General features: G+C 40.5%; 1 protein-coding gene across 1 annotated transcript in view; it reads right to left on the bottom strand.

The window, feature by feature from the left end:
* The window catches only part of LOC103306284 (uncharacterized), a 91,168-nt gene extending 82,772 nt beyond the window's left edge, over window positions 1-8,396 (bottom strand). The window contains exon 1 of the mRNA XM_008170780.4: window positions 7,833-8,396. Coding sequence (XP_008169002.1) covers window positions 7,833-8,061 — 229 coding nt within the window. The 5' untranslated portion in view covers window positions 8,062-8,396. The remainder of the gene's footprint in view (window positions 1-7,832) is intronic.
* Window positions 8,397-12,822: the final 4,426 nt, after the last annotated feature.

The raw sequence follows: 12,822 nt of genomic DNA, 5'->3' as shown, positions 1-12,822 counted from the left end.
ACCTTACGAAGAGCTGATTGTTTGTTTGTGGAGCGGTGCTGCTCACTCATCCTGGACATATTTTGTTCAGTGTGGGATGGTTTCAGTGTTTCCTTCACTTCAGCTTTCCTTGGGCAACAGCGAGAGACTGTTCAGCTCACTCAAGGATAATTTCAGATGCTCTAGTTAAGTCTGAGAAAATGTGGTTGTGTATTCAGTACAGCCATACTAATCATGCCAGCTTGTTCAAGGCAAATCCAGTCTCTCTCTCTCTCGCAGCATTATTACATTACGTCTATTGCAATTAAAAATAGAGTTGGCACATAATTTCTAATTAAACACTCACCACTGCCACTCTTGGTAATTTTTTTAACTACTGATTTATGATTTCCCTGACAAAAATCAAATTAACAGTTTTGAATATTTTCAGGCTAACAGTCTCCTTTAAGTTCTGTATTTCTACCTGCTTGGCTTTGATTGGGACAACTGACTTTCTCAGATCACACTGGAAAGATTACTTATCATGCAGGTTGTACATTTAATTAAATGTCAAACACACTACTTTTGAATAAATATTTCTTATGCATCAGGCTCAGAATTTCCCCATTATCATTTAGAATTCTCAGGGAGACAATTTATTTTTATCTTCTTTTTCTAACCTACATATCTTCCTGCATTCTGTCTTTAAAATAATCCGAGGGTAAATTAAATGCTCTATGCACCTTCCATGCACAGGAAAGGATTACCATTGGGTCCTAAAGTTAATGGAACTGCACCTATTTATAACATGTGAGAATTTGATCCATTCTTAGCAGTTTGTTTAAGGAAGCACTACTTCACTTTTCTTTGTACCAAAATCTCATTAGACTGGTATGTCCTTTTTTCTACTTTCTTTTCTATCCTTGCTTCTAAACAACATAGTTGTGTGTGATAGATTCTTTCTCTTCTACAGCTGGTTTCCTTTACCTGATTCAATGTTGTAACTGATTCAATGTTGTAACTAGAGATGGTCAAAAATTTTCCACGAACATTTTTTTCCACCAACAAATAACCTTTTAAAAATGAATATTTTTTTATGAAAAAAAGTCAATGTGGTCCTAATTTTTCATTTGTTGTGGAAAAACTTCATGCCTTTTTCCTTAAATCATTATCACAGAAGTTTAACTAAATAGCTATCTTTTTGTTGTTGTTCTTCTTCCATAAACCAGATAAACTAGCCAACTGTTTTGATTTTGAAAAGAACAAATTGATTCCCCCCCAAATAATGAAAAATGGGTTATTTTTGAGAACTTTGAAATGAAAACAACTCTAAAATTGTTCACAATAATATTTTTGACCCGTTCTAGTTGTAACAAATAGAAATAGGCAAAACCATCTAGATAAAATGAGACCTGCCCCCAAATAAACCAGTTGGATATATTCAAATAAGTCATTCTCTCCCAGCTTCTCTCCCCTGTAGATAACTGCTAGGTGGAGCGTGATGCAGCGTTTCTCTTTATATTATGCTGCTTATTGGGGAGAGTGCCCATGGCGCCTTCTCTGCACCTTAAAGTGCTTTCCAGTATAACACAGTTTGACTATGCATGGAATGGGCAGAATAATCCTGCAAGGGTTTGAGAAAAGGTAGAGGGAAGAGTCTGTTGATGGGAAAAGAGGTCACAGAGTAGGAGAAAGGAGGGCATTTTAAGGGTGGGGAAAATTTAGAAGGTCTGGAGGTTCAACTAAGGCTCACATTGACTTGGATAAGCCATCAAAAAATATCGGAAACTTCCAAGTTGGCTGAGGGCTTGTCTAGATGAACAGTTAGCATGCAGCAAGCTGGGGTATAAATCTACAGTGCACTAACTGTCTATCTGGACTCTGCTACTGCACATTAAAAGTTCCTTCCTAACAGGAGTAGGTCAACATGCACTAGGGAACATTTAGTGCATGGTAGCAGGGTCCACACGGCACGCTATAGAATTACACCTGAACTTGCTGCACACTAACTGTTTGTCTAGACAAGTCCTGGATTCTGGATTTGTGATCATACAATTCATGACCATGAAATGACACAACTGCAGAGATAGTTAATAGGCAGACTATGGGCCAAATCTGGACTGCCAGATGCTTTGAACAGACCCCGAAATCTTTTTATTTACTTATTAACATTATTTGTTTATTATTATTATTTTCTCTGGAGTCTGGACCTTGACTATATCTTGACCAAGAAATTTAGACCTTGACAAAAAATAATTGACTACCCTTGCTCTACTGAGTGATTGATTGGCGATCCCTCAATTCGAGGATGATCTCTACCACAGAATTACATATGGCTCCTGAGATGACTCAGGAGTCCAATTCTGGAACCTCAAATACAAAGAGTCTGAAAATATTGGTTCAAATCCTTAAGGGAATTGGCTTTCATCAGGCTCATGCCCTTTAAATTTACACTTTCCAGGTGCAATTCATCGCTGTGCAGAGGGTCATCACAAGGGTTACATACTACTTAAGTTCCACTTATGCCCTGAATAGAGAATTAGATGGAAAATTATATCTTTGCTATAGAATTCTAGAGGAAGGGTAAACAAACAAACAAAATAGAGAAGGTATCATTTTCTATCAAATGCATATGTTTTAAAGTAACCTAATACAGCCCTATTGGTTTTGTCTCTATTAAACTCTTGCAAACTTTCCCATAAGAGAAAGGGACAAATTTACAAAGAGCCTCCTTAATGACATCTATAACACATGTGAACACAACCCTTCGGCTTATGCAAAATCCCACATTTGTGCAAACATACTGAACCCCTGCCTTCACAAAATAAGTACCATATTAATGTGCACAGTTGCTCAGCCTGCATGCAGTAATGGGACAGGAAACTGCACATTTGATAAAAAGGTTGGAACTTCTGCACAAATACTGTGAGCTTTGAGACTCTGGCAGACCAAGTGCCAGCTCATGTGCTTAGGCCTCAACTTAACACTGAGAAATGCTCAGCCAAAATGAGTCTGGGTCACCTGTGTGTTTGTATTGTTAAAATAAAAAATGTGTTTAGTGTTTAGACTTTATGAAATGCTTATAAGATGCTGCATGTATTAATCTCACTTATAACAACTGTACCCCATGTTATAGGTGATATTAAATGTTCACATTGTAATCCTCTATAATTGTGTAAGTCATCAAACAGGAAAGAAGCATTAATTAATATAAAATGCTGGCTTCTTATGGAAGGTGTTAGGTCCTGCCCACCAAGAAGATCGATGAAACCAAACCATTGTGGAACATCAAAGAACAAAGATTTTGTTAACTGCATTCCTTTTCCACACACAAACACACACCTGCCCCCATGAAGAGTAGAGATGCGTGTGTACTCACACCATCAGTTTGAACTCTGGGGGGAAGGGAATAAAAATCCCTAATAAGAAGAAACTTTATCTCTATGTTGCTTAAACTTGGGGGGGGGGGGATTTCTAAGCATAAGCAAGGGCTCCCCAGCTTCTTGGCCTGGGTTAGCCCTAAAGCACATCTAGAGCTTGCTTATTATAGAAGCTTTGATTGCCTTTTGAAACTTAGAGTGGAACTCATTCATGTTCTATACATGTTTACCTGCTTTAACCTTGTAAATAACTCTATTTCCTTTTCCTAGTTAATAAATCTTTTGATAGTTTATTATAGGATTGGCTTTGGTGTGAGATCTAAGGTGCTACTGACATGGGGTAAGTGACTGGTTTATGGGACTGGAAGTAACCTGAATATTGCTCTGATCTTTGGTGTAAGGGACCATCTGTGACAAAGACAGCCTCACCTGGGTGGCAAGATAGATCAGAGTACCCAAGGAGACTGTCTGTGACTCCATGGTTGGGCTGCTATAGTGCCTACGGAATTTACACTTGATAGGTGAAATCTAAGAATAGAACTCACAACCAATTTGGTGTGCCCTGCTTTCTAACAGTCTGCCGTGAGTCTGATACTCATGCTTTTGAGACACTATACGAGAGCTTGACAGGCATAATTATCAATGGCTTTATCAAGTCTGACCTACAGTTTCTTGGGGAATGAAAGAAGCATTACTTGACATCTGGGTCAAAGACTCAGGCCCATTGCACTATTCTTTGTGTTGTCAACTGAGTGCAATGTGAGTGTTAAACACGTGCGTAAATTACTATGCTAGGTGAAGGGCATTGGAGAACCAGGCCCTCAATTTCTGGGTGAGCAGCTAAAGGAGGAGATTCAATGTTGGGGTAATTCGGCAAGCAAGAAGAAGGGGTGGGAGATTACCTCTGGGTGGCATTACTTTTAGAGGTAGGTAGGAAAGAAGGAGATTGGGGAGAAGGTATTCTTCCCTTTCAGGCTGATTCTGTGTCAGGCTAGGAGAGGGGATGATTACTATCCTATCATGAAATAAGTAAGAGGAAAAACACAGTTTTGTAACCCAATCTACAGAATGACACAAAGAAACAGAGGATAAGTATTGTTATTACAATAAATAGTGTCATCAAGACAAAACCCCTGATTACTTCAGCACACTATGAATGAGGAATTCAACTAAGAAAAGGAGAGGAGTGATTAACACCAATCAACCTAAAGGGAGACATCCCACCACCAGCAAAGTTCTAATATTCTCGACAGCCAATATGAACACCAAATAACTCTTTCCCTGCTGGGATTTCTGTCCATTTGGATGCCTTTGGATAAACACTGCAAATGTGGTAGTTACATTTTTGGTACCTTCTATTGCTTTTTACCCCCAATATTGTGTGCTCTAGGCCGAGTCTGATAGCTTTGTTTAGGTGCAAAATAGGGCTGTCAAATGATTAAAAAATTAATTGTGATTAATCTCAAGATTAAAAAAAATTGTGATTAATTGCAGTTTTAATTGCACTGTTAAATAGTAATAGAATACCATTTATTTAAATATTTTGGATGTTTTCTACATTTTTAAATATATTGAATGCAATTACAATATAGAATACGAAGTTTATGTGTGCTCACTTTATATTATTATTTTATTACAAATATTTGCACTGTAAAAAAGATAAAAGAAATAATATTTTTCAATTCAGCTCAGATAAGTACTGTAGTGCAATCTCTTTATTGTGAAAGTACAACTTACAAATATAGAATTATCCTTTTTACATAACTTCACTCAAAAACAAAACAATGTAAAACTTTAGAGTCTACAAGTCCATTCAGTCGTACTTCTTGTTCAGCCACTCGCTAAGACAAACAAATTTGCTTACATTTACAGGAGATAATGCTGCCAGCTTCTTATTTACAATGTCACCTGAAAGTGAGAGCAGGTGTTTGCATGGCACTGTTGTATCCGGCATTGCAAGGTATTTATGTGCCAGATATGCTAAACATTTGTATGCCCCTTCATGCTTCAACCACCATTTTAGAAGACATGCTTCCATGCTGATGACGCACATTAAAAATAATGTATTAATTAAATTTAACTGCAATTAAATTGACAGCCTTAGTGCAAAACGCTTCTTGGGATGTACCCTTTCTTTGAGGATGGCATGTGATTCATGATATGCATTAAAAGGTTGGAAGATGAGCTACTGCATATTGGGATTATTATTAATTATTATTATTATTATCATCATTTGAGTTATTTTGCATAACATGATGTTTTGCATTGTTACAAATGTAATGACTTATTAAAATGTACCCATGGTGAAATGGGAGCTTACACTCTGAGACAGGAAGGGGTTTCCTATGTTACCTCTATCCTTATCATTAGTATTTATTATCTGTATGGCGGGAATTCCTATAGCCCCGATCAGGACTCAAAATTGCATTGTGCTAGGTGCTGTGCATGCTTGTATTAAAAAAAAAAGACAGTAAGGTCTTTGGAGCAGAAACTATTGTAGCATATGACAGGAGATAACTGATGGATAAAAGAAACAGGAGAAGGTGGAAGGACAACCTAGGAATGAAATGCTCATTCTAAGTATGATAATCGTCAGTAACAGCACACCAGCCGCCTAGCCATTTTTGACCATTTTGTAGGCACCATGGTGGAAAGTAGTTTTAGGATGGGATTTGAAGGAGGGTAAAACAGTGGCTTTATGGATTTGGAGGGGGAGGGGGAAAGCAACTCTCATGCATAAGGAATGGCATAGGAAAAAGCATGAAGGTCTTGGGAAAAAAATTGAACTAATGGATAATGAAAGCTGGCATATCTGCAGAACTGCAGGGGAGCGGCCAATGGCTCATTAGCACATTGGACTTGATGGGTAGTGTAGAGCTAAGCTCTCAAGGGTCTTAAAAGTAAAGAGCGGTATCATGTGTGTCAGTGATAGTATTCTCTTCAGTTTGTCAGATAAGCAGGGTTAAGGGTTGTGAAGAGCAAACCATAAACATACAAACCATAAAAGGTTTGGAAATACAGGTTGAATAAACACCCCAAACACTGCAATTCTTATCTAAACTTCTTGAACTGCCAGAGTCTGCAAAACAGGGCAGGAAATCCTACATGAGCCATCTCCGTTATGGGATTTCTAGTGTTTTCTGCTCCCAGTTTGGACAGGTGCAACCTGGTGGTTTAGGACATTCTTCCTGAGTTTGCCAGCTGATGGCCAGACACTTGATTAAAGCAGACAATCAATTAGCAAATGCCCTTCCTCCAGTGCTGGGATGTGTATGCCCATTATGATTATTACTGTACTAGGACAAAGTGTGGGACACACGCAGTAGGATAGGGGGCTAATTCTAAATCTGCTAGTGTCTTGCCATCAGCTGGAACACACAAATATCTTCCCACCACCCACATTCCCCAATGCCCTTTGGACTTCCACTGGACAATAATAATAAGCATACAATTACATGGAGACGACTTCAGATGGAAGAATCCATTTAACACCAGTTTAGGCCCTATAAGAGAACTACTCTGCATTACTTTTCCATTTAAATTATGCCCCAAATCAGTATAGATCTGGGGAAAGTGTCCTTAATCTGTATTGATGTATCTTTCCAGTGTAAGGAGCATGCACTATGATTGTTTTCCTCTACCTCATTTAAGGTATGTCTACATTGCAAGTGAAGGTGTGACTATGGCAAGGGTAGCATAACTGTGTTAGGTTTATTCTAGCTAGCAAGGGTAATAATAGTGTGGATGTGGCACTATGGGCTAGCAACTCAGGTATGTATCCAAACTCCCTGGCAGTCTTGTACTCGGGTGGCTTGAGCACAAGCCTATGGCACCATGTCTTCACTATGATTGTTACCCATGCTAGCTAGATTAAAGCTAGTGCAGATATGCCTACCTGTGCTACTACCACACCTGCACTTGCAGTGTAGATATACCCTTATAGTGCAAGTTTGCATCAAAAACCAGCATTGCTTTCCTTTGGGATGGTATCACTCCTCACCAGTGAAAGCCTTTTCCTTTAAATACTGCACTTTATCAGTGAGCTGGGAGTTCAGTAGAGAACAGAAGAGAAAAAATCTTCTAAAAACAGATGAAAGCACAGAAAATATATAGATGGCAAAACAGCCCTTACAAAAGAAAAATGACACATGCTATTTCAAAGATACTAAGGGGTTTCAAGTAGATATTTACATTTGTTATCAATATTGTTGTCTTTTTAAAGAGACAAAAAAAGTTTCCCTGGCTCCTCCACATTACAGAACACTGATTACACCACTTTGTGCATTGCCTTTTGCAAGTAGATATGAATGCAGCCCCATCTCTCTGGGTAACTTTCAGTAAACATAGGATTGATTATGCATTCAGGATCAATTAATGAATGTTTTTAAAGGCACAGGGACATTATCCTTTTGCCTGCTTTCACTGGCTATGTGTGTACATCGCTCAGCCTTTTAGTTTTTAGTTCCAGTCTTTAATATAGTTCAAATAACTTACCAGGTGAGTGAAAAAGGACTGTCCCACTGTATTCCTGCTCTCCCATGATCATCTGCTGCCCCTGTTCATCAATGAGCTGGACTGGGAGCTTGAAGGAGACTTTACTCCCAACACTCATACCTGATTTACCAGCATGTTTCAGCTCACACATCTTCTTTGTCCAAACAGAAGAATCAGAAGCAATAAATATGCATGCATACAGCTCTCCTGAGTTGCTTGGCTCTAGCATTTGGTCAACAGACCATACGGCCTCTTAAAGAGTAGACAAATAAAAAGCACCGGTTCTAGATGTACTGGATTTCTGAGCCCAGAAATGTGCAGTTCCTTCTCACAGCTCCTTGGCCTTCACGGAGCATTTATTTGGCCATCAATTTAATTTCTGCAGTCTTCCTTTTTAAATTGCACTTCTGTGTTTGCAAGGTAAAGATGGTGTGGAAAAAACCCCTATTGCTTAGTGAAGAAATACAAAGTGGCTTGTTGATTTGCGTAATGCTCTGCTGAATGGCTTCTGCATGCTTTCTGATTAGAATGCAGCATAGGCCTCATTGCTGTCCTCTATGCCATGATGTCATACTAAGGATTTTTTTTTGAGTGGAGGATGGGCTTTAAAGTGTTCACATTCTTTAAGCTTTTGTGTCAGACATAGCAGGCCCTCTACTGGTTGCAATAATTGATTGTATTTTACTAGACATTTCCTCCACTGCACAGTACGTTGCAATTAACCGTTAAAATTGCTCTTTATCCCTGTACTGTACAGTGTACTCTACATCTTTTTGTGCAGTTAGCATTACTGCAGTTTTAGCTAAGAGGCACACAAACATTTTTTTGTAGGACAGACAAATGGATAGGCGAAAAGCAGCAGATAACCAAAACCTTATTTTTCATCTTCTCTGGGACAAATTCAACGCTCCATTATGCCCCAGGTAATCCTATTAACTCAAATGCAACCACTCAGGGTGTAAATCAAGAAAGGCTTACTAGGCTTAATACAAGCTGTGAAGACTAACATTGATAGCCATAAAGACAAAAAAGGCAAGGCTTATTTCTGTCTGTTTAAGAAATATCACTTATAATGAATTGTTTATAACAAGGAGGAGCAGAGAAATATAACAAGAATTAGGGCTTGTCTACATGTACAGCATTGCAGCTGCGTCACTATAGTGTTTTAGCTACTACACCGATTGAAGAGCTTCTCCCATCAGCCTAGTTAATCCACCTCCCCGGGCGGCGGTAGCTATGTTGACGGAAGACGCTCCCCCATCAACATAGCGCTGTCTATACTGGGGGTTAGGTCAGTATAACTACATCGCTCAGAGGTGTAGATTTTTCACACCCCTTAGCGACACCCCGGAGCAACATAATTATACCAATGTAAGTTTGTAGTGTAGACCTGGTCTTAAATACAGTACTTCTTTAGCACCATATATGTAATAAATGACAGAGCTTCCAGGTTAAGAAGATTTAAATCTGAAAAATTAGAGACACAAAGTTGGAGATTTCTCCCCTATCCCCTGAACAAATTCCTCCAAAATGCAGGGTTGGAGGGATGCAGATATGATTTGGGCCCATCTCTACATAACATTAATTCATTACACACGTTTTAAAGAATATGTTCAAGGTTTTTCTAAAGGTGCAGTGCACACAGAAGTGTGCTTGAGCCAGACCTATATCTGCAAAGTGAGCAATTGGCACTCAAATGGGCATAAGAAGACTATCTTCCAACTTGTGCATGCATATATCGAATTTGCATGTACAGTTGGCGTAACTGTGCGCACAAATATAGATACACAAATGCACAACTTGCAGATCTTCATGCAATCTGGTTTTATACATGTAAAACATCTGAGTGGAAAGTAGAAGACAACTCATTAGCAACAGTGTATCAGAAACCGAGAGCTGGATGGTGAGTCCTAAAGCAATGGCAGTCAATCTTAATGGTCAGTGCAGTCAAACTGGAGCTAGAGATCAGAGCCAAAATCAGGAGTCAAGATCAGGATCAGAACAAGGCAAATGTTGGGCTGGGAGCTGGGCTGGAGCAGGGCTGGGAACAAGGCTGGAGCCAGAGGAGGCTAAGGCTTGTGGAGTAGCTCTCCACTAACAGGCAGAGGAGAGTCCAAGCCATGAAGCGATGGTGGACAGAGTGAGCGGCTTTGTCACCTGGGGCCTTATATACCTGCCCTGAGAGGCACCAGACCGGCTTGTGGATCGGCTGGATCCTAGCACAGGAATGACTCGTCATCACATGTGGCTTAATCAGGCTCTAGTTCAGGAATAACGCATCCCCTCACACAGTGCAGAAATGTGGACAGGACTGTTTTTCTTCCATGCTGCCTTCCTGCTCAAATCCTTAATCAGTTTCTTAGGCTGCAGGATTTCCCAAAGAATTCATGACCCCACATCTTACACTTCAACTTTCAAACCTGCTAGTTTGAGACACAAGCCACTGAAATGTGCAAATGTTCAAACTGTGGCACACTTGTTTTTTGTGTCAGAACTTGACCGATTTATAATGGTTCTTTCACTGTATGAATTATGTAAACCATTTTAAACATGAGACTGGAAAAATAAATTCCATCGTGTACAACCCTAAAAGACTCCTCCACCTTTACACTCCCAACACAGCCCTCTACCACTTTAGTAAAGGAATAGCTGTTACTCTCTCTGGGGTCCAGACGCTAGAGGAGAACGTGACACATAATTTGCCTATAGGGTCCATAGTATTTTCCGGTCTGCAGTAGAATGTTGGCAGTCAGGATTCCTGGATTCTGTTCTGTTCCTTTCTTTGAGCGTGGAGTGTGGTCCAATGGTTAGTGCAGGGGTTATCGGCAGGCTAACCAAGCTCACAGATTTGGGGAAGGTAGTGTGACAAGGTCAAGGAGACTTGGGTTTGCCACATCAGAGAGCTGTTCTTAGCTTTGCCTGAACTGACTTTATGCAACCTCTCACTTGAGTTATTCGTAAAATGGGGATAATGGTATTTGTCTGTCTTCTGGAGTCTAAGGCCTCTCTCTATAATAAGGGCTGTAAAGAATTACAAACAGAAGCCAGTTGAGGTGAGACATGAACTCATGGTCTGGTCATCGGGCTCAGTGTCCCTTCCCCAAGACAGAGAGAAACAGGGAGCATTCCACAGAATCCACTTCACTTTGATATCTTGCTTTGCCCCACAGGAAAACCTCACTTCTAATTATGCAAGTGCCTGTTCTCCCTTACATGCACTTGTTTTATATTGGCAGCTTTAAAATGTTTGCAGTGAAATTAGTTCAGCTGTTACTGACCCATCCTCTTGCCCTCATGCAAAAGCCCAAATGGCAAAAGTCATCATCGATTTTTTTTAAAAGTAAAATCCTTGAATCCAAGACTTCTGAGGAAGAGATAACAAATACTGCATTAGCTGCAGCTCAATCTTTATTTGCAAGCAACTGAAGCTAGCATTTCTTGACTTCATTTTCCCAGGTTTTTGCATGGGAGAAACTCATTTTCCATTGCTGGGTCTGGGCCACATTTTCAAAGAAACTTGCAAATGCATACAACAGATCTTCTCCAAGCATGGGATCATAGATGACTGCTGTCTCCCCATACTGGGAAGGCAGAAGCTAAAGGGGAGGACATGTGACCTTCCCTCATGTCTCCTCCCTACCCTGGGGCGAGGGAAGGGGTTGTGCCTCCGGCTTGCTTGGCTGCTGTCCCCGGAAGCTGAGCCTGGGAGAGCAGGTGCACCAGGCAGCAGTCCAGTGTGGCCAGAAGAGTCTCTGGCCTCGCCCCTTCTGCTCTGGTTCTGGCCCTGCCCTTCCGCTCCCTGCCTGGGCTGGCTGCTGGGGGCGGGGGAGGCACTTGACCCTGCATGGCCCTTCTGACATGTCGCCTCTGCATGGGATGGTGTTTTGTGTTTTTATTTTCAGAGATACCTGAAAATTACGCCATAGTTGCAAATGACCAAGATGTGGGCATTCACACAGATGTTTGTCTGAGGCCCAGCACTGGCATTTTACAAATGTGTGTCATTTAGCTGAACTGTTCACCTCTCCTTCTTCCCCTGATCCCATTCACCCTGTGTCAATTGGAGTGCAGAGCAGCACTTCATCACCTTGCATTTGTACGATACAGTGGAATGAGGTCTTGTCAGTCAACGCCCAGGCACAAATGGTAGAAACCAGGGGATAGCAAAGACCTTTTTGGTCATTTACCAGGTGGGCACCGGACAAATGTTGCAGGTTTTGAAATGTACAGGAGATAAATGGGTTCGGTACAGTGTATCTTTTACCTAAATTTTTCCATGTCCTCAAGCTTAAGATCCTCCTTTTTCAAGAAGACAGGAGCTTGAAATGGCCACAGAGCAAGGACATGATGAATGTGCTTTTTTGATCAATGTATTAAAATTTGCAGCAGACATTGTGTGCATAGGTGTGACATATTAGGGTACAAGCCAGACCAATGAATAGCTGAGTCACCCCTGCCTTGTAACCTGGGGTGCCTGCCCTTTACAGTGCCTTGCTGCTGTAGCCTCCAACCTGGACTGAGAATTGCTGCAGTTCAGTGTTGCCAGTTTCTGTCATAGCATATGCTAAGGTAAAAAAAAATTCAAGAGATGTAGACAGGCATTAAAGAGAGAGAACTGTGCCTGTGTGTGTGGGAAGGAGCTGAGAAAAGAACTATTAAAGCTTAGTGAGGTGTGTTGGAGTTACTTAGTGAGTTAAAAGCTGTAAAGAAATACTTCTCTTTTTTGTAGCTTGTGAGCGTTGATTTAATCTCTGGTGAAGAGTTCACTACAGCTCAGGCTTGGCTTCTCATTCAAAGCCAGAGCACTGCAAAGATTCTAGCACATCAGTAGAAATGCCCAAAAGCTGTTATTCACCCTCTCATATTTTTACTTTACGTTAGAGGTGGGGGGAAAGGAAAAGGGGATTGGTGAAAAAATACTTTTTTATTGAGAAATTTCCAGAAGGAGAAAATACAGTTTTATTACGGTGTGCTTTGAAATCAGATTTGT

Source organism: Chrysemys picta, chromosome 2, assembly GCF_011386835.1.
Source record: "Chrysemys picta bellii isolate R12L10 chromosome 2, ASM1138683v2, whole genome shotgun sequence".
NCBI lineage: Eukaryota > Metazoa > Chordata > Testudines > Emydidae > Chrysemys > Chrysemys picta.
This window is presented reverse-complemented; position numbering and strand designations above follow the sequence as displayed.